The sequence below is a fragment of the Camarhynchus parvulus genome, chromosome 5 (assembly GCF_901933205.1).
Source record: "Camarhynchus parvulus chromosome 5, STF_HiC, whole genome shotgun sequence".
NCBI classification, from domain to species: Eukaryota; Metazoa; Chordata; class Aves; order Passeriformes; family Thraupidae; genus Camarhynchus; species Camarhynchus parvulus.
The window spans coordinates 23051536-23070712 of record NC_044575.1 but is presented as its reverse complement, the minus strand read 5'-3'; the positions used below and the strand labels follow the sequence as shown (position 1 = coordinate 23070712).

Below are 19177 nucleotides of genomic sequence, written 5' to 3'. Positions count from 1 at the left end.
AAAACCCCCAAAAACTATTGACTGAAGGAGCGTACAACATGCTAAGTGCTCTTCTGCTGTAAATTTATCACCAAACACACGGAATGAAACCATTTATAACATTACACTGAAATTCAGGTTTCCTGTGTCGACTATTACATAGGAACAAGATCTTCCCATTTTAGCAGACTCTGGTATGAGAGCACAGACCCACTGTGGCAGACCAAGTTTTCAGAGGCAGAGGCCCAGCTTACATAACTGACCCATACAAGGGGAAGGACAAGAGCCGGCATGAAATTAAGTCTGACAAAATACAAGTCCTATGTGTACAAGAACCAGGAATCATATTCCATCACCATCCATTCCCTTTTTCATATTGCAATACCAAGGGAGTAATCTTCCATCAATACAGATCTAAAGCAGTCTGAATAACTCCCATACTTCTAAAATTCAAATTTCTTTTTGTGAAGTTGTCACATAATTTCTCCTATAGCAGGTCACCTAGTTAATGTACCCAACTTTGCGTTTTTGGGAATTACTTTCAATACATCTGCAACCATTTGTTCAGAAACAGTCTGTTGTACCTGAAGGCCATTTGCCAGTGATTCTGCTTTGATATATCACTCTTTCAATGTTGCTTATAAGGCTTAGCCCTATCACAATTCTCGAAGTAGAAAAAAAACCAAACAGTGAATCTGTAAGTTCAATATGAGGGGAAGCTACCAAAACAGCGAAATTTAAAGAACGGCCAAGCCTGAGACAAGAAAACCAAACCAAATTCTAAATTTTTTACAATCAACTGATCTCATGTTAGACACTAAAGAGTCAAAACTGTACAGGCAATTTGCACTCAATCATTCTACCTTCTGAGGTGAACCTTTCTCAAAGTTTTAGTAACAGACTTTTGCGAGTACATCTTTCGAATACTCCAATATTTGAGACTCTATGCATTCTGAACTAAGCAGCTTTACAGTTTCAAACTAATAGATTCACTGAAAGCCTATAGCAACACTTTCTTTGATACAAAAGTAATACATTAGGAAGGGCACCCATTGCTGGTAGCTCAACCTCCCGACAAGTACTCATCCCTTTCTCACCTGCACAAGGCAACTTGAACTGCTCTGCAGTTCAGCAGAAAATCAAACACTAAAATCAGCAAAAAGTAAAAACTGCAGAATAACCAGATAGATGATACACCACAAACACTAACCAAATAGAAAACTGTTGCACATATGATGTTTTAAATTTTTTTTTATTCTTAGAACAGAATCCTGGTTTGCTTAAGGCACACAGAAGTATCATTCCTCAGCCTCTGTCTTCCGACCCAAAACTTCCAGATTCAGGAGGAAAACCCTCTGCACAACAACCTGAAAAGTACTGTCTTTAGAAGACTCACAAGACTATCTGTTCCAGAAACGAAATCAAATGAAATGCAGGAAAGGTGTGTGTGCAGAAGCACGGGACACACATTTCTACCCAGCTCTTCTTCGCATATACCAGAGAGGATTCAACAGGAAGCACCGCCTGGTGAGGGGCTCTGGCAATCTTAACACTCGCACCGAACAACAGAGCTGCAGAAATAAGAGATAAGCTCGCGCCCTTGGTTTTAGGACTACAATCCTCCCAGAGAACGTTTTGCTTAGGACATTCTAGAGGAGGAATCGATCCTGCACGCAGCCTCAGGGGACAGAAGGCGCCCGGTCCGCATTTCCCTTAAAGGGTGCCCCGTTCCCCCAGCGGCTCGCAGGCCCACTATCCCGGCCACCCCCCACGGAAGGCCCCCAGCGGCAGCCCCAGGCCTACAACGGACGGAGACGGCCGTAGCGAAGCCGCCGAGCCCGCGGCTCCCACCGGCCCCATCGCCCCCCGGCTGGCGGGCGGCCTGAGCGAGCTGCACCTCCGCGGCGCAGTACAGGCCGCGGCCTCTCGCCGCTACCAGCCGCAATCCTCACGCCGCCGGGCTCTGCGGGCAGATGCCGCCGCAGCCCGCGGGCCCGGGCCATCCCCGTGGGGAGATGTCGCACTGCTGGGACTACGCCTCCACACAGTCCCCGGGAGAAACGGGGAGGCTCGGGCCTGGCGGCGGAGGCAGGCCTAGCCACCCTCCCACAGGCACGAACAGCGGACGGAAAAGGAACCGGAGCTCACCGGGGCAGGGACAAGGCCGGTAGGTCTCACCTGGGCCCGGCGGGTCGGGCCGGTGACGGTCCGGCAGCTGCTCGGCGGGGTTTGAAATCGCCAGCACCGCCCGCACCTCCCAGTGTCCGCCGCGCACATTGGTCGCTGCCGGCCCCGCCTGCGCTCGCGCCCGCGCCTCTTATTGGCCCGTTTGAATCCGGCAGCCGCAGCGCGTGCTCTCCGCGCGCTCCCGAGCCAGCGGCAGGGCCATCGGGAGCGCGCGCAGCCGCGGGCGGCCGCCAGCGGCGCCGGCCCGGCCCGGGCGCATCCCGCTCGGCAGCTACCGAGACGTGCCCGCCCGCTCTCTTGGCCGCCGCCGTGTCCCCATGGAGGGTGCAGAACGGGGCTGCCGGGCCCTCTACGGCCGGAGCGCCGCCTGGCGAGAGGCGCAGGTCGTAAGGCAGCCGGGTCAGGCGGCGGGACCCGCTGGCAAAGGGCTAAAGCGTCTCGGAACTGATGGATTCGGCTCTGGGGAAGATCCTGTTAGAACAATGGGCCTTCTCTTGCTATGGTCAGTGAGTTTGCAAAGCAGCAACTCAAGAAACGACTGAGAGGGGACCTCACCAATGTCTGTAAGTATCTGAAGGTGTCAGAGGATGAAGCAGGCTCTGCTCCGTGGTGCCCAGTAATAAGACAAGAGGAAACGGGCAGAAACTGAGGCACAGGACATTCCACATGAATAGGAGGAACTTCTTTACTGTGTGGGTGACCGTGCACTGGGAGATGGCCCAGAGAAGTTGTAGAGTCTCCCTCACTAGAGATCACAGGATTTGTCTGGACACTGTCCTGTGCCATGTGCGCTGGAGTGACCCTGCTTGATCAGGGAGGTTGGCTCAGGTGACCCACAGTGTCCTCTCCACCCTGACCCATTCTGTGAACTGGTTTTGGAGCACAGTGTGTTTTCTCTCATTTATTTCTTCGCTTCAGCTTTAAAAATTGAAGGAATTTTTTTTATGGGTGATCAGAATAGAAGACAAGGGACACCAGAATGCCACACACACAACTGCAATTAATCTTACACTGCCCTCTCCCCACCATGCCATGTGAGCACCATCAGTTTTTTGGAAGAGGCAATTTTTTCACGACCTGATTGAAATGGCTTCTGCATAATGCTTCAATTGTGAAATGAGCAGAAATACAGTTGTTTTAAATGTTTTAGGTAGTTCTTTCATCAGAAAGGGACAGAATGTGTTACAAGATTAGCACCAGTACTGTAGTGTCAGTTATTAATGGATGTTTCATTCATTACTCAGCCTTTGGCACTATTTAAACTCTTGGTTATAAAAAAAAGGCAACAGAAGCTTAAACAAAACCCCCTACAGAAAGACAAAGCAGCTCTTCTTCAGAACTTTATTTTCCACTCAGCAGAGGCTCGAGATCTCTACAGTCCTAATATGAACAGCCCCTTCTGCTGTTGCCATGTTAAAGAGGGGGTGAAAAAGCAAGGTGGGGCAGCGTGAGAGGTATTATGTGTGTGAAAGAATTTGCAGAAGTGACTGTAGATATTGGGCCCTTGATTCAAAATCAAAGGGGTACACAGCATGTGCTACAATCAGGTTTCTACAACCCCAAATCTCTTCCTATCTTCTTGCTCCTCTCAAATAAAGCAAAGTTGAAGTTCTGTCTGAACAGGTTTGGGAGTTCCTCATTCAAAAGAGAGTCCAAAGAACATGCATGATTCACAACCAAAAGCCAGGCAGAGTGGTTAAGAAAAGCTAAATTTATATTAAATTATCATCAACCCCTAAAATATTGAACACAGTGGTTAAATAACTCCAGAAAGTCCAATGTCTCCAGTGAGTAACGTTAAAACCATTACACAGGAACACACGGAAATCACTGACGTTAGCTCAGGACAGACAGGAGAGAGGTTTGCTTTTTACATAGTAAATCAGTGCTCAAGAGATCATCCTCCAGTAGCCTTTCTACATTCTTAACATCCTAAGTGCAACGAGGGTCTTCTCTTCCCCACAGTGGGGAACCATGATGCATCCCCCAGGCAGCATCTCACTGGGGCTGTCTCTAGAAAAAAGACATGAATTTCTGCCCACCTCACTGGTAGAGGAGGCTGTGTGACATTTTATTGCTCCTTTTCACCATAATCATTTGAGGAAGGGAGCAGAGAGCAGTTATGAATGACTGTTAGGCTGGAGCGCGCAGGGTCTCTCCTAAGAAGCAGCAGAGAACATTGATCAAGGTGGAGATCACAAAAACCATGGGCTGTTGAAAAGACTGACTGTGTTTTTCCTTTCCCTTCCACACCTGCGATGTGGACAGCAATTACTCTGACAGGCTGACTTAATCTTAAGTGACAGGTCTGGGCAGATGTTTCCCTTCACCCCTGTCCCACCTCAGGATTTTGGTGCATGGTCATATAAGCTACTGGGAAAAAAAAAGAACAACCCATTCCAAAACCCAAAGAAACCCTGCTGTCCTACAGGTCAGAGCCTTCCTTCCCCATCTCCCCACTCCCAGCCCTGATGCCCTTGCCCCTACACATGGCTTCTGCTCAAATTGATTCTTCTGCTCATGCTTGAGCCCTCTGGTGTTGTCCCTGCATGAAGTGGCTTAGATGGGCAGCATCCATGTCAGTGATATGCACTCCTTTCTCAGTTCCCAGGCAAGTCCACACCTCAATCCAAAAGTGCCTCTGCCCAACAAAATCAATGCTTCCAAGGCTGGAGTCAAACAAATAAATAATTAAATAAAAATCTAATTTAAAAAAAAATCCCTCTGGGAGTAGGGAAAAGTCCCACATTAAGACAGGAAATCCAAGCCTTAGCTCCAGTTCATTTTCCACAGGAATATACACCAGTCAGCCCAATGGTGCAGTTAGGGACAGAGTCTCAAGCCACCTAGCCAGGTCTAAGCTGCAACCTTCCCCTATCTACAAAGCTACCACTACTGTGAAAAGTACAGGCAAACCACTGGCACCTGTGGTGTTTTTCAGGGGTAGCAGGCCTGTTAGCATATAAACAAGGTTCAAGCAGAGTAGGATGATTCTCCTTTTTAATCAGCTGGAAAAAATATTGCATGGGTGATGTACCCTCCCCCTACCTCTGAACCATACCCCAGTGTATGTTTTGCTCTCTTTACACCATGGATGGGAATGTACTTGACCTCTTTCCATAAAAGAGTGATAAAAAAGGTTACAAAGTTTGCAGTGAGAAATTCTTCACTGGGAAGTTCTGCTTCCAAGGATCTGGCTTAATGCTTAATATTTTACCATGTAATTTGAGGGGTTAATATAAATTTTGGTTTTGAAGAAGTGTCAAGCAATATTTTCTTTTTTCTTTTTGAACAAACAGATGACAAGAGAGTATGAAGAGGTGGGAATAGTCCTTGGGAGCATGCAAGACCCAGCTCCAAATGCTGCTGGGTTTTGGCTGCAAGGGTAGGATGACATTCCCTAAAGGGTAAGAGTCTTGGAGGCCAGAGAACTGAAGCTCATGCAGCTGATGGGAAAAATTATTTGGCAATGAGAGCTATTTAGTGGTAACAGAAGAACTTAAAGTGCAATTCTATCTGATAAACAACTACTTAGAATGGCCTTTGCAGCTCCCTGATTATTGTCTCCCATTCTAGGTCAAATGGGCTCAGCCTAGTAATAAAGCAGTTCCTAACTATGAGCACTGAGCACTCCCCTGGGAAAGACTCGACCTAGGAATTCTCTCTTTTCCCTTATTATGGTAATCAAAGGTCCTAAAGGCCAAAATAATTGGGACTACTGGGGACCTAGCAATTTTTCTTTTTCTTATGTATCAGTTATGCAAAGATCAGTAAAATTTAGATCTTGCTGAGACCCATTTCCCCCCATTAGCCCTATAGAACTAAGTAAAATACCAATTTCTTCTTGTCTCAAGTTCAGCACTCAGACTCCAGTACCCACAGGGAACAATTCTGAAAGGGGCATTTGCTGACTCTTGTTTTTCCAGAGTAGAAATATGTTTCAACAGGAAAGGGGAGAACAGGAGCAGTGTCCACTGCCAGCAACAGACACAGTGCTCCAATCTGAGCATTCCTTAAGTTCTTAGTAGCAGATATGAAAGTAAGCAGTGATGCTCTCATGAAGTGAGTCTCAGCAGCTGTGGTTATCTCCTCTTTATGCCTTTACAAGGTGACCTGATGCTGTGTCAGTGTCCTCTTGAGCCCCAAAGTATATCCCATCTATAAAAGACCTCTCTCATGTCAGAGACCCCTCAACACAAAGCCTCAAAGAGTGCTGCTAGTGCTGGAATGACTAGGGGTACTTCTGTGACCAGGAGCCAGCAATGAGGCAGCACTGCTCTCTTCATGGGCATTGACCGTGAGCTGGATGGCACAGGACTTGCAGGTTGCCAGGGAACAGACACTCTGAACCAGATTCAGGCCAGACGAGTCACTGCAAAAGTTAATGCAGCAACTTCCAGGAAAAGGGAACATATAAATAAACCACAGACAGTGAAAATGAGTCAAAAGGGTCTCTGGGTTCCAACCAACCCACCCATCCTCCTTCTCCAGACACAACAACACAGCTGCCCAGGCGCCATGCTGAAAGGCAGTCCCAGTCTCGGGCCCCTTGCAAGAGAGGCTGGTCTCTGTGCCCCTCCTTGCCAGGCAGGCAGAGTCTGTCTTTTTTGTGCAGAGCAGAGGGTAGGGAGGGTATGACTGTTTCAAAGTCATGTGTACTTTAGACCTCGCTCTCTGTGGAGGGCTTGCGTTGGTGTTTCCAGCCTGTGTCTGGGAGTGAGCCCCGCCGCTCAGGAGTGGCTGCTGCTGTGTTAACACTGCTGCATTCAGACTGTTCTTCCTGCAGCAGCTGCTCAGTTTCGGTGTCATCCAGTGACCCAGAACTAGCCTGGATAGAGACCGTATCAGTCTTCATGCAGACGTGGTCCCGGAGGATCCCTCCGTGGGAGCTCCGAATCTGCTTCAGGTCATCCCATTCGGAATCATCACTGGATAAAAGGCATATTCCCTCCACAATCCTGATCTTCTCCTTAGTGTAGCTGTGGTCAGGACCAGTCTAGGGAGAAGACAGATGAATGAAAAAAATACATCTATGGAAAAATATGGCAAAGAGCAATGCAGAGCTGGAATGAAGACAGGGAAGCAGACAAAGAGCTGGACCTCCATGTAAACAGCCACTGGCTTTAACTGCCACAATGACAGAACCCATTTTAAGCTTCTTTTAGTTCTTTACCACCCCCAGATGAGTCCTCCCTGCAAGGGCTCTCATTCCAAACTCCCCGATTCTTCAGTCGTGGAAGCAGAATGAGGATGAGGCTGCTCTTCTCATTCAACTGTACATATTCCCTGACAGAAGAGAGTAAGAACACTGAGCCTAAAAAGGAAGGAAAAAAACCCCACCAAACAAAATGGGGAGCAGAAACAGACAGAAAACCTCATGGTAAAAGTAGGCAGGAGATCAATTCGAGGTTTGCAAATCTTTACATTGGAGTCATTCTAGATTCACCTCTCACAGCTGGAATACCACTGTTGAGTCCAAGTGTCACAGCAGCAGAGGGAAGGAGATTATAGGGAAACAACAAAAATGATCGGAGGCAAAAGGGTCCACACTGAGATTAAAACAGTAAAATCTAACTTGGCTCACTGTGAAATAAGGAGCACCTGATCTATTCCTGAAGAGAAAGTGGAGCCGGTGGGGAAATACACATCTGAGTATATCAAGGAGCATCAGAATAAGGGAAAAATGGAAAGCATTTAGATTCCCAGATAAATAATCCTGTCTTATCATTAATAAATAAAGCTAAAATGGCTTGAAGATTTGGGGAATCTATTGGATAGTACCTTTGAAAAACAGTAAGGGAAAACTCTCCCTTGTGTAAGTCTGTGACCCCGCCAGAGGAACCAAGCAATTTAACAGATAATCACAAACTGTCCTAACAGAAATTGCCTGCTCAAAATATCAGTGAGTATGAGTAGCCAAAGCCCAGACCAAAGAATCTGCCATAGAAAATTACTTATATGTTCCTGACAGACAGTAGAGCTAGTTTAAGGACATAAAAGCAGGGGAGGAAACCAAGAAAGAGCAATTAGTACAGACAGTGCTTGAGCCACACAACAGAGCTTGAGTGAGGGAGGCAGGATCAAACACACAGAGCAGTGATACCTGACGTGAGATGTGGACGGAAATCAGAAGAGGGAAGATGAGAAGCTATCTGAGTGATAAGAAAGCTTCTGAGGAGAAAAGAGAGGAGAAACTAAGTGCTGCAAGATATCATATTAAACTCTCTCCATGATGTGGCACAAAGTACGGACCTCTGCAGGGCCTTTAAAATACTCTGCTTAATAAGGGTTCTATTTTTTTCCCCTATCCCACCTTTTTCAGGCCATGCACAGCCAGGAGCCACTTTCTTATTACCAAACCCCTTCTGGCTGCCTGGTTCCCCTGCTGACTGTCCAGAGCAACCTTGGTGCAAGTCACTAACCAGGACCAAGGAAGACAATTTCAATTGGCTCATGCATTTTCAAGGGCCAGCACCCAATGCAAATGAAATACAAGACACTGTGGGAGTGGGTAAGGAGCAGAGACCTAAAGACAGGTCAAATTCACTACAGCTCACTGGTGAAGAAGTGCTGCTGGCTGATGTCCACAGCAGTCTGAACAATCCACTGAAGCTGTCCTTCTGTGTCCTAAAGGTAAATGCTCACAAGTTGCAATCCTTCCACCTAGTGAGGCCTGTGATACTCAACAGCAGCTTGAGCTGGGCTCCCATGTCCTTAGTAGCAGTTCTTACCTCTTTCTTGTAGCACAGCTGGTTGTACATGGTTGGTTTGGGAACAGATTCAATCTTCACCTCCTGGGTAGATGTCCGATATGAAGGATTACTGTAGGTTAGGTTCCCCAAGCCAGGGTCCGTAAACTTGGACTTATTATGCCTAGAGGAAGAGAGCTGTCAGAAAAGTCACAGGAACCCACTGCCAGGATCGAAAGTTCCTGAGTGCTCAGCAAGTGGGTGGCTTCAGCCATCTCCACTGTCCCCCCAAAGAAAAATCCTGGCTTCACCTGGCTCTTCAGCTATGAGTCCATTTACTAGCTACCAGTACAGCAAGGCACTGCCGTGTAATCACAAAAGCTATCATGGCAGTAATTGGTGAAGTTATCTGCCAGAAAGCACATGAGCACATTTACTGAGAGATGAATTATCTCACATTCCTGTCCATAACTCATAAGGTCTCTGCAGAAAATTTAGCCAATAAGGTTTCAAATAGTAGAACTGCATGACCAACACTTTAGAGGCACAGGACTCAAGCCTTGCAAATAAAATCATCAAGTACTCCTTCCAATGGAGGAAAAAAGGATTGTAAATAATGATAAATTAAGATTGTAAATAAAGATAAATTAAGGATTGACAATAAAGATAGATTTAGTGCTTTCAGAGACTTTCTTCTCCTACAACCCAAGAGTTTACAATTGGCCAGGAGAGGGAGAAAAGATCACTTACCTATATATAATTAAAGCAGCAATAAGCAGCAAAATAAACAAGATGCTGAGAAGACCTCCAATAATGTAGCTGACGTGTAGTCCTTCTCCTGAAAGTGAATACCAACGGAAATTTATGGACTTTTATATTTCACTGGATAAGACTGACCTTGGTGTAATGCCTGATGCTGGGGCTTTACCCATACAGAAGTATGTAAACTAAAACGTCAGCACATTAAGGTTTAGCAGAGGGTTTTCTTTGGCTTCATATGAAACAAACATGGTCAGCTTTCCTCCCATCCAGGCCCCAGCAAACCAATAAGTGTCAAGATCTTTGTAATGGGGTTGTAATGGAGGAGTTACACCCTTGCTGATAGGTTACTCCTGCACTGGGAAGCAATTACTACAGTCAACCATCTTCAACTAAACACAAAGGGGACAGTGACATAGAGTACTATTAATGGGAAGAGCCCAGTGGACAAGGTATAGGATGAAAGAAAACAGAAACATTCTTCAAACCAAAGAGTCACTTGGAAAAGTCCCCATCTAGGTTAATGAAAGTCTATAGAGGTGTTTTGCTCAAATCAGAGGGCATTTGTGTAGGAAAGACATTCTGTGCTGTCCCTGTGAGCTAGCAAGGGCCTCCTGAAGATAAGGAGAAGCCCTATATCTCTCCTGAAGTAACACCAAGGTTGTTACCACGGAGACCAGAGGAAGGAGAGAAAGTTGGGAGATATGGACTCTCGCTGGCTCAAGAGTGACGTGGCTCCCTGGTTGTCTACTGAGAACTTTGTTTCTTTTATGGCCAAGGGGCACTGTATATGTGTTAGATGGGTGTCAATATCTGGAAGAACTATAAAAGCTACGTTGATTTAATAAAATCTCTCTCTTGCACACCTCTGATGGAGTTGTGTATTATTATACTGTGTCGTGCTCTATAGCGACACATTTGAGTAACTCAAGCCTGAATTTCAGAAATTTCAATCTCAGACACTATGGAGTGGAATGCCCCAACCACATCTGAAGGAACAACTCTGGTAAAGAAAAGCAACTCACCCATGGTGGCCAACACCGCCTCGTTGGCACGAGTACACAAGCCTTGCCTAGCATCTTTGTCAGAGCAGCTGAATGTCAGAAGGACAGTTATTTAGTAAAAGTAGAATCAACAGTAACAAAGGTATCAAAAAACAGGATGGAATGGGCTAGCCCTGATATCCCTTCCCTTTCCAGTTAAAAAACACAGGTCTTCCTTTTTCTTCTTCAGTATTCTGCATCCAGAGAAGAGACAATGATACATAAACATATATAGGCGGTGTGCATGGATATATCAATTACTGGTCTGCAGTGTCTTTATATCCAATTCATTCTAGATTTGCCTCTCGGGTACACAGGTGTACTCATATCTTTCAGGAAACAAATTTCAGCATCAGTGCTGAAGCAAAAATCAAAATGTCTCAGAGTCAGCATGAAGACATTTCTGTCCAATAAATCATACTCAACAAAGTGCAAGTTTAGCTCTGTAAGTAACTCAACCATATACTATAGAACCACTCTTTTGCTGAGCTGTATAAATAGCAGGCTGTAGGGAATTAGCAGAAAAGAGTCTCTTAACTACCTGCATTCTAAATTAAATGTTAGAGCTGCAAAGATTCTGTTCTGCCCCAAGCAAGCTATCCCCTTCCCAGGGCAGAACCATTTCCTCAGCTGTGTGGGTCTAGTCTGAGATGTTTCAGTGAATTGAAGCAACAGACTCCTCTGTCCTCCTCTCAGAAATAGGTTCTCAAAATTAGGAGATTCAAAAATCAATCAAATTATGACACATCAGCTAAAGGTGGATTTTCATACTTCAGTACAGTCAGCCCACACACACATTTCAATAAAATGGACAGAAAGGATCTCCAGCTGTTTCTTGCCATCTCAACAATGACTCTTTGCCATCACAACTGCATCTTTGGCATAATAGTTTCATTCAATAAGAATGTGAAATCTGGAGCTGGAATATCCTCTTTTGGCTAGGGATAGGTATATTCAGATGATTGTAACCAGAAAGGGCTTGCATGTAGAACCTTGCAAAAGCTGCGATTTTCACACCCCAATTCCAAAAGAACAAGAACACTTACTTTCCTTCCACTGTTTCCAGAGATGTGAGAGGTTTGGCTGTTGAAGTACTTAGTCTGCCAGGTGGTGTTTGACTTCTCTCACTTACACTGGCTGGTTCTGGACCAAGGGGCACCACACCAGGAACTAGAACAACAGAGAAAAATAAGCAGGACTCCAACTTTGTGGGACAGATAAACAAGTCTGATAGGCCATTTCCAAAACTCTCTATAGCTTATATGAGCAGCCTTCCCATCTCAAACCCAGTCTGTCAGTAGAAAGGACAAGAAGGCTCTATCACTCACAACCACTGGCCTCAGTTCCAATATATGACTGCATAAGATCTATACACTGGAGAGCCTCAGCCGCTCTGGTTGCCACTGCATAAGCAGTAGCAGCGGCTCACTTATGGAAGCTACTAGCCAAGTGACACTCACTTGTAGAACAGGGCCGCCCATCTGGCTCATCCGGACACGCGCAGACAAAGTCAGAAGCCCTGGCAAAGCAGAGGTGAGTGCAGCCTCCATTGTTCACTCCACAAGCATTACTACCTGGAAAGAATAAACAATTTTCTAAATATGTTACATCTGAACAAAAAGGAGCTCAGAGCAACAACCTTCTTTGCTGATTAGCCAGAAATACTTCTTAGAAATCCGGCAAGTTATTTTGGTTTTGGCATATGCCCATCATCTGATTGCTAAAAGTGACGACAATAACCAAACACTGAATTGGATTAGGGCAGTTTTGAAAGGAAGGTACTGACAATCTTTAGACAGAAGCCCAGACAACACAGTTGCAGAGATAAAAACAAAAAACAAAACCTCACATTCTTCTGCTTTAACACAATGTTAGGTGAATAACAATAAAGTGACATTTGCTAATCAAAGCTTTAACAGAACACCTTTAAGATCTACTTGACTGAAAAGTCACAGGCAGACAAGGAACGAGCTTAGGGAAGATGTGTGAATAGTTTGAGCATATAAAAGGATGTCATCCTTACTTGACATCCACAATAGTGTAGTGGTTCTAGAGTTCTTTTGGTCTACAATCAGAATTTGTCTACAATCAGAATTTGAATCAAGGTCCTTCTATTTACCTGTTTGTCTCTGAGGAGAAACCACAATGATATCCATCAATCCCTCAACATTGGCTAGGACCGTCTCTTTGTTCCGCCCAGAGTATTTGTCCACTCTCTGGATAGATTTTGTTTGCCAGTCAGTCCAGTATATCCATCTGTCCTGCTGCTCAGGGAGACAGCAAAGAAAAATCACAGCCATTATTAGCATATGTAGTCATATGGACACAGGGTATCCATAAAAAACACATCCCACTAGCAGAAGGCCCAAAACAAAGGCCTTTCCAAACCCTTACCCTCTTATTCTAAAGAAGATGACTGTCTACACCCCACAGTTCAGACAAACTTCCTTTGTTAGCTCCAGAGAAGATTTAAGTACTATCCCCTCAGTCATCTTGGTTTCCTCAGACTGTAACACTTCCCTGTTTCCCAAACTCCACTGTACAAACTCATCAACACACCAGGGAGAATGGTGGCAGCAGGAAAATCATCTCACCTGTGTCAGAGCAAAGGGATGTGACACCTGGCTGACCAACACTTGTCGTAGCTTCCCACTGAGGTCACAACTCTCTATGCGATCAAGGTGAGCATCCACCCAGTATATCCTGAGGGCACAGGGAAAGAGGTGAGCTTCCACCTATACAACCTCTCTTTAGTTTCTAGTCATTTACTGACAAAACTCATGGAATCATAAGATGGATCAGGAAATAAATGCTATAGAAGAAAGCTCCAAAACACCCCAAAACCAAACCCAAACCCAGAGTGCTACTCCAATAAATGAAGCTAAGAGTGCTAAAAAATTCATTACATCCCTTAACCCTATGCAAGTATAGGAAAATCTTCCACTGACCTCCTGGTGTCATAATCCAAAGTCAATCCATTGGGCCATCCTAGGTCAGTGTTAATCAGGATTTTACGTTCAGAGCCATCCAAATTTGCCCGTTCAATTTTAGCAATGTGACCCCAATCTGTCCAGAAGAGATACCTGAAGAGATAAAAGGCAAGTGTAAGAAGAAAAGACCATTTCACTTGGCCTAAGGAAAGTTTTAGTTATGAATGAAACTGCCAGATTCTTCAGGTTCAAAAAAGATAATATAGTCTGTAGCCTGCTTTTCACAGCTCTCTGCCCAACCTTCAAATTCACTGTCTGCCTGACTACTACAAGTCACTCAGAGTCAACCCCTTACTGGTACCTGCAGATTCACATGGCACATCTCTTCTTCCTCCCACCACCTCCTCTTCCAGCCTGCCTCTGTGCAGCCCTTCCCCCTGCCCCACCAATAACCCCATACCTACCCCTTCTTGGGAAAGACAGCAATGGCTCGAGGTTCATCCAGGCTGTTATTGATCAGCACTTTCCTGGAGCTTCCATCCAGTCTAGCCACTTCAATGGTATTGCGTCCTGTGTCTGTCCAGTAGAGGTTCCTGGCAACCCAGTCCACTGCCAGGCCATCTGTAGTCTTCAAACCTTGACCAATAACAGTTTCCATATTGCTGCCATTCAGATCAGCCCGCCTGGATCAAAATCAATGACAAAGGGCAGTGAGGAACAGATTGTTCCTGGAAAGCTGGATCTCCATCAATCGCAGGGCCACTGCATACTAATACCTCCTAAAAAGTAATAATACTTTTGCCCCTGTCTCCAGCAGGTTAAACACACCTTCAGCATGATGCTGTGTACCAAAGACAAGGTGTAAGTACTGGAGTAGGGCTCAGTCTCCCCAGTTTATTGGCAAACCCAGCACAAGTCACTGGGTGACCTGGGCATTGGCCAAGCAGCTGACCTACCTGATAACATCAAGAAATACATCTGTGTAGTAAATCTTGCCATCCACACTATCATAGTCCAGAGAAATGACATTGTTCAGCTCAGGGACAGGTATGTGCACATCTGTGTGGTCACTGGTGTCCAGCGAGATACGACGGATGGAAGCACGGCTAGAGAAAAGTAGGTAGGTCTCTGGAGAAGAGTCACACGTCTGTTCATCTCTCTTCAGCTGGATGCCAGTGGGGCAGGCACAGGAGAAACCAGTGGGGTGAGGTAAGCAAAGATGGGAGCAGCCACCATTACGAACTCCACATTTATTGAAGCCTTTAGAAACAGGGAAAGTGTAGTTTTAGGATCTCACAGACCAAAGCTTTACTTTAAAGGCTACATACATGCACAACTTGCTAGGAGCTGAGTTTATCCTTACCATCCCAGCCTTGCTGGGAATCTACAGCCCTTTGTACAGAGATGGTCTCCTGCTTCTGCAAGATTCACGGTAGGTATGGGCATGATTGGCAAGGAGCACAGGAGGGTCCAGAAGAATAGGGATCATTAGAAGAAAAATCTTAACCGGCATTCCTTGCTAATCATAGTTTTCCCAGGGAAAAAGAAACAGCCAAATGCTCCCGGATTTATGCAACCGCAGTTTAACTTTATTACTGCTACAAATGGTAATGCTGACAGAAAGATCCAACCCTGTAGGGAAATAGTGTGACAATGTACCAGAGGCCAGGCTGACAAAGAAGCTTCTGTTTCAACTTAGCTGCACACAGTGGCAAGTAAACAAAGGCATCAGAGAAGCCTGCTGGAAGTGCCTGACAGATTAGGGTCATATAATTTTTTTTAATTGTAAAGAACACAGCACACATTTACTAGGAGGGAATAAGCCCAGGAGACAGGTGCAAGGAGTAGGAAGAAGACAATATGGATATGATGGCGAGACTTTTGGTCAGCTTTAAGTTATATTGCCAAGTTACGCAGTCAAGAGTGATGTTCTGCTGTTAGTAACCACAGGAAAAGCAGCAGAGTTTTCTATAGAAGTATGTATTGGGGACATTCTACAGAAATAAAACCACAGCACAAAGCAACAACTTCCACTGAAAAGCAAGGAGGAAAGATGGGGTGTTACAGGATCTCCAAAGAGTAACAGAGAATTGACTCTGGCACAGAATAGTTGGACAACATGATATATTAAGAGCAACTAAATCAGCAGAGATTTTTGTGGAGCAAAGAGGCAGACAAGAAGATGAAGCCTGCAGTGACTGGGAAATAATACTAGAACTTGAAATAATATTTCAGCAACTGGTTTAAGAAGAATTAAGAGTCTTCTGGAGTTAAAGAAGGGAAATTGTCTAACGTCAGTACAGGCTGTTGAAGCCTAGTAAGGCATGACTTGTTCAGCTGTCCTAAGAAAGTGGCTCTGCTGTGTGCAAGAATGAGGTTGTCAGTGCAATCCAACGAAGGAAATGGGACAAAGGGGTCATAAAGTATGCAGTAATCAACACTAGACCTATAGAGCATGGTCAACAGGGAAGAGTGCAAAAATAGTTAAAGAGGGAAGAAATGATGCCTTAAAAGAAGGCATCAGAAGAAAAGCTGATACTTGAGAAGTCACTCTATCACTCCTGCTTAACACCAAAGGACTGTTTCCAATGACAGCTCTGAAGGACTCCCCTCTCAACCACCAACACCTGCCAACTGGGGAGCAACTTACCCAAGGGCCGTGCCCTGTCAACAGCTTGAATATCCATGAGGCCAGGCAGGTTTGCCCTCACCAAGATGACATTAGCACCAGTGTCCTTGTCAGCCCTGTGAATGCTGCGAGTTTGCCAGTCAGTCCAGTAGATGTAAGAGTCCAGCAAAGTGAGGCCATAGGGATGCTGCACCGGAGACAGGAGGGTGCGGCGGTTCGCACCATTGAGATCCGCAGCCTCGATCCGCTACAGGAAGAAGTAGAACCTCAGCCCATACTCAAAACATTTCTCCTCTTGCTAGCACTTACTGTAGCAAGTGGGAAACAGTCTCAGCAAGTGATGTTATTCAGGTTACCCTCCCTCCATTCCATAGCCCATACTCTCAGAAAAGCTTACATTCCCCTTGCTCTTTTGACAACTTGCTCAAGACCTTCAAAGCAGCCTCTAGGCTACCAAATACCCAATGACAAACAACACTGAAGAATAGAATCAGACCTCTGTGTGTGCATCAGCCCAGAGCAGCTGGGACCCAGCCTTATCCACTGCCAGTCCATTAGGCCAGCCCAAGTTGTTGCTGATCAGCACCACACGTGCAGAGCCATCCATCCCAGAGCGTTCCAGCTTGGCATTTTCACCCCAATCTGTCCAGTACATATACCTGGGGAAAAGTCAGCAAGTATTATGGAAAAGGAGATCAGAAGTTCTGTGTAACTCCTAGACAATCTCTTGACAACACTAACCCCATTTCATGGTATAAAGCTATTGCCCGAGGGCTGTCCAGGTTCTGCCAGACCAAGACTTTCCTCATGGAGCCATCAAGGTTGCCCACTTCAATCCGGTTTGTTCCTGTATCTGTCCAATATATCTTCCTGCCAATAGCATCCACAGCCAGCCCATCTGTAGTCAACAGACCTGAGAAAATAGCAAAACATTTTGGTCACTGCTTTTTCTCCCAATTTAGTCAGGAATTTCTAGTATTTCTCTTGTCCATCTCGTAGGCAACTGCTTTAGGCTTTGCTTGCCTTTCCACCGAAAATGTATTCTACCAGGGTATCAGAGAATCTCTTTCCATACTGCAACGAAGCAAGAGGCTCTCAGACCAAAATCTCCCTCACCTGTAGTGATGATGTCCTCAAATTGCGAGCCATCAAGGGCAGCACGACTGATTTTCCGCAATGTGCTGTCTGACCAGTAAACCTTTCCTGGGTTGAAGAAGAAAGAGAAACTTGAAAAAGCCCAGAACAAAACCAAACCAAACCCCAACAACCAAACAGCAAAATCCTTAAAAACCAGATCCAGGTGTCTGACTACCTGCTACACTATTCAAACTGGACCTGATTGTACAGGAATAATAACAGCGCAAGATTATTAAGCTAGAGTGATAAAACAGTGCAAATTCTCCCCAAAATATGTAGGACATTTACACAAGATCTGACCTTCACACAGAGACAGAGAACACCTAATACCATCAGCTAGTAGTACAGCTCCACATCTGACTTCTCCAAATGAGATCATCTACCTTACAGTGCAACAATGTTTACATGCAGCACAGCATCAGATGTTTACCATACATGAGCAACCAGCGTCTCAGCTCTACTGTTGTAAAAGGCCTCAGCAAGAGGAACTTTCTTAAATGAAAAATACAAAGGGACTCTACTCAATATGGCAGGCAGTTTTTTTTTCATATAGTTTGGGTTCTCTGCTTTCCTGTAAGGATATTCCTTTCCTCACTGGAAACAAATTATCTGCAGCACATACAAGGAAAATAAAAACCTACCCAAATCCACAGCCTACAGTAAGATCTGTGGCTGGGTCTTTACTCAGGCATTTAGATAGGAAGTTACTTGTTGCCTTTCAAACATAGTCAGATACAGTAAGAAGTTCAAACCTTCATGAGGATCCACTCCAATTGCAATGGTATTCTTCATGGTGACATTGACCGAGACAACAACATCTGCAAAGTAGGGGATATCCAGAGAGACCATTCGGATGTCAGTCCTTCTGGCAAAGATCAGAAAGCTGGTCATTCCTGCAGAGTGGACAATGGACAGATATTAGTGAGGAACAAGTTCAGTCAACTGTAGGCATCATTTATCAAGTATTCTAGAGTTTACAACCACTTCAGTGGAAAAGGGAAAGTGTTTTAGATAGATCTTGGCTTATGGACAGTCTGTGTACAAAAGCATCATTTTTTTGAGCATCACTTAATGCTTCTTTACATCCAAGCTGAAAGGCATAACACTCACAGAAGAGTTACTTCTGCTAATACCCGTGGGAATTTAAAATTAGGAGGCACTTTTTTTCTGCTAGGGAGGAAAAGTGGATGTACTATGGCCTGAAGCCAAGTGCCTTCCACCATCCACAGAAGAGGGTCCACAAGAGGAGCGTAAGCAGACCTATTAAAGAATATATCACCTTGTAGTTTAAGAATTCATATCAATATTAGGGCAAAAGTAGGGGAAAAAATGTGACATTTGGTTTACTTGGCCAACATAATTTCAAGAAAAATGTCTCCATCAATCCATTTATCAGTAAGTTTCTTCATAGTAATTCCCACTCAAATTGAAGGTACAGGCACCAAATGAGTTTTTCAAGCCATAAAGCAGGTAAGCACATAAAAGTGAATTTTTTTCTCTAACACAGCAGAGGCAAAATGTAGCTCTGATACAAAACTGCAATGAGGATTCTACAGAGAACACTCACCAGAGGAGCAGGTCTTGCCATCAGATTGCAGATTGATCCCTGTAGGGCAAGTACAGCTGTAGCCTTTTGGAAGAGGTGCCAAAAGGCACAGGTGACTGCAGCCTCCATTGTTAACTTTGCATGCTGTATGTACTACAGAAAAGAGGATGAGAAATCCATGAGCCAGCAGCACTGGCACAGAAAAGAGATGCAGCAGCTATAGAAACGCATTGTAGAATGCCCTCAAATGCCAAGTCAAGAGTTAATTCTCACGCTCT

The 19177-nt window shown here is 45.1% G+C and overlaps 2 protein-coding genes across 12 annotated transcripts in view; both read right to left on the bottom strand.

The window, feature by feature from the left end:
- CKAP5 (cytoskeleton associated protein 5) overlaps positions 1-2290 on the bottom strand; it is a 53516-nt gene extending 51226 nt beyond the window's left edge. For 5 of the 6 annotated variants that reach the window (XM_030949590.1, XM_030949593.1, XM_030949594.1 and 2 more), the window contains exon 1: positions 2128-2283. The gene's annotated coding sequence lies outside the window, so the exon portion shown is untranslated. Of the gene's footprint in view, positions 1-2127 lie in introns of all 6 variants that reach the window. The other variant, XM_030949591.1, reaches the window with a different exon arrangement.
- Positions 2291-3862: 1572 nt separating this feature from the next.
- The window catches only part of LRP4 (LDL receptor related protein 4), an 82920-nt gene continuing 67605 nt past the window's right edge, over positions 3863-19177 (bottom strand). For all 6 annotated transcript variants that reach the window (XM_030949598.1, XM_030949601.1, XM_030949599.1 and 3 more), the window contains exons 22-38: positions 18921-19052; positions 18106-18246; positions 17333-17419; positions 16958-17129; positions 16713-16875; positions 16238-16463; positions 14544-14847; positions 14052-14270; positions 13606-13740; positions 13252-13360; positions 12777-12921; positions 12118-12231; positions 11704-11827; positions 10640-10707; positions 9606-9693; positions 8898-9039; positions 3863-7162 (exon numbers count right to left, since the gene is read on the bottom strand). In XM_030949598.1, the coding sequence (XP_030805458.1) occupies positions 6827-7162; positions 8898-9039; positions 9606-9693; positions 10640-10707; positions 11704-11827; positions 12118-12231; positions 12777-12921; positions 13252-13360; positions 13606-13740; positions 14052-14270; positions 14544-14847; positions 16238-16463; positions 16713-16875; positions 16958-17129; positions 17333-17419; positions 18106-18246; positions 18921-19052 (2705 nt within the window). In that variant the 3' untranslated portion in view covers positions 3863-6826. The remainder of the gene's footprint in view (positions 7163-8897; positions 9040-9605; positions 9694-10639; positions 10708-11703; positions 11828-12117; positions 12232-12776; positions 12922-13251; positions 13361-13605; positions 13741-14051; positions 14271-14543; positions 14848-16237; positions 16464-16712; positions 16876-16957; positions 17130-17332; positions 17420-18105; positions 18247-18920; positions 19053-19177) is intronic.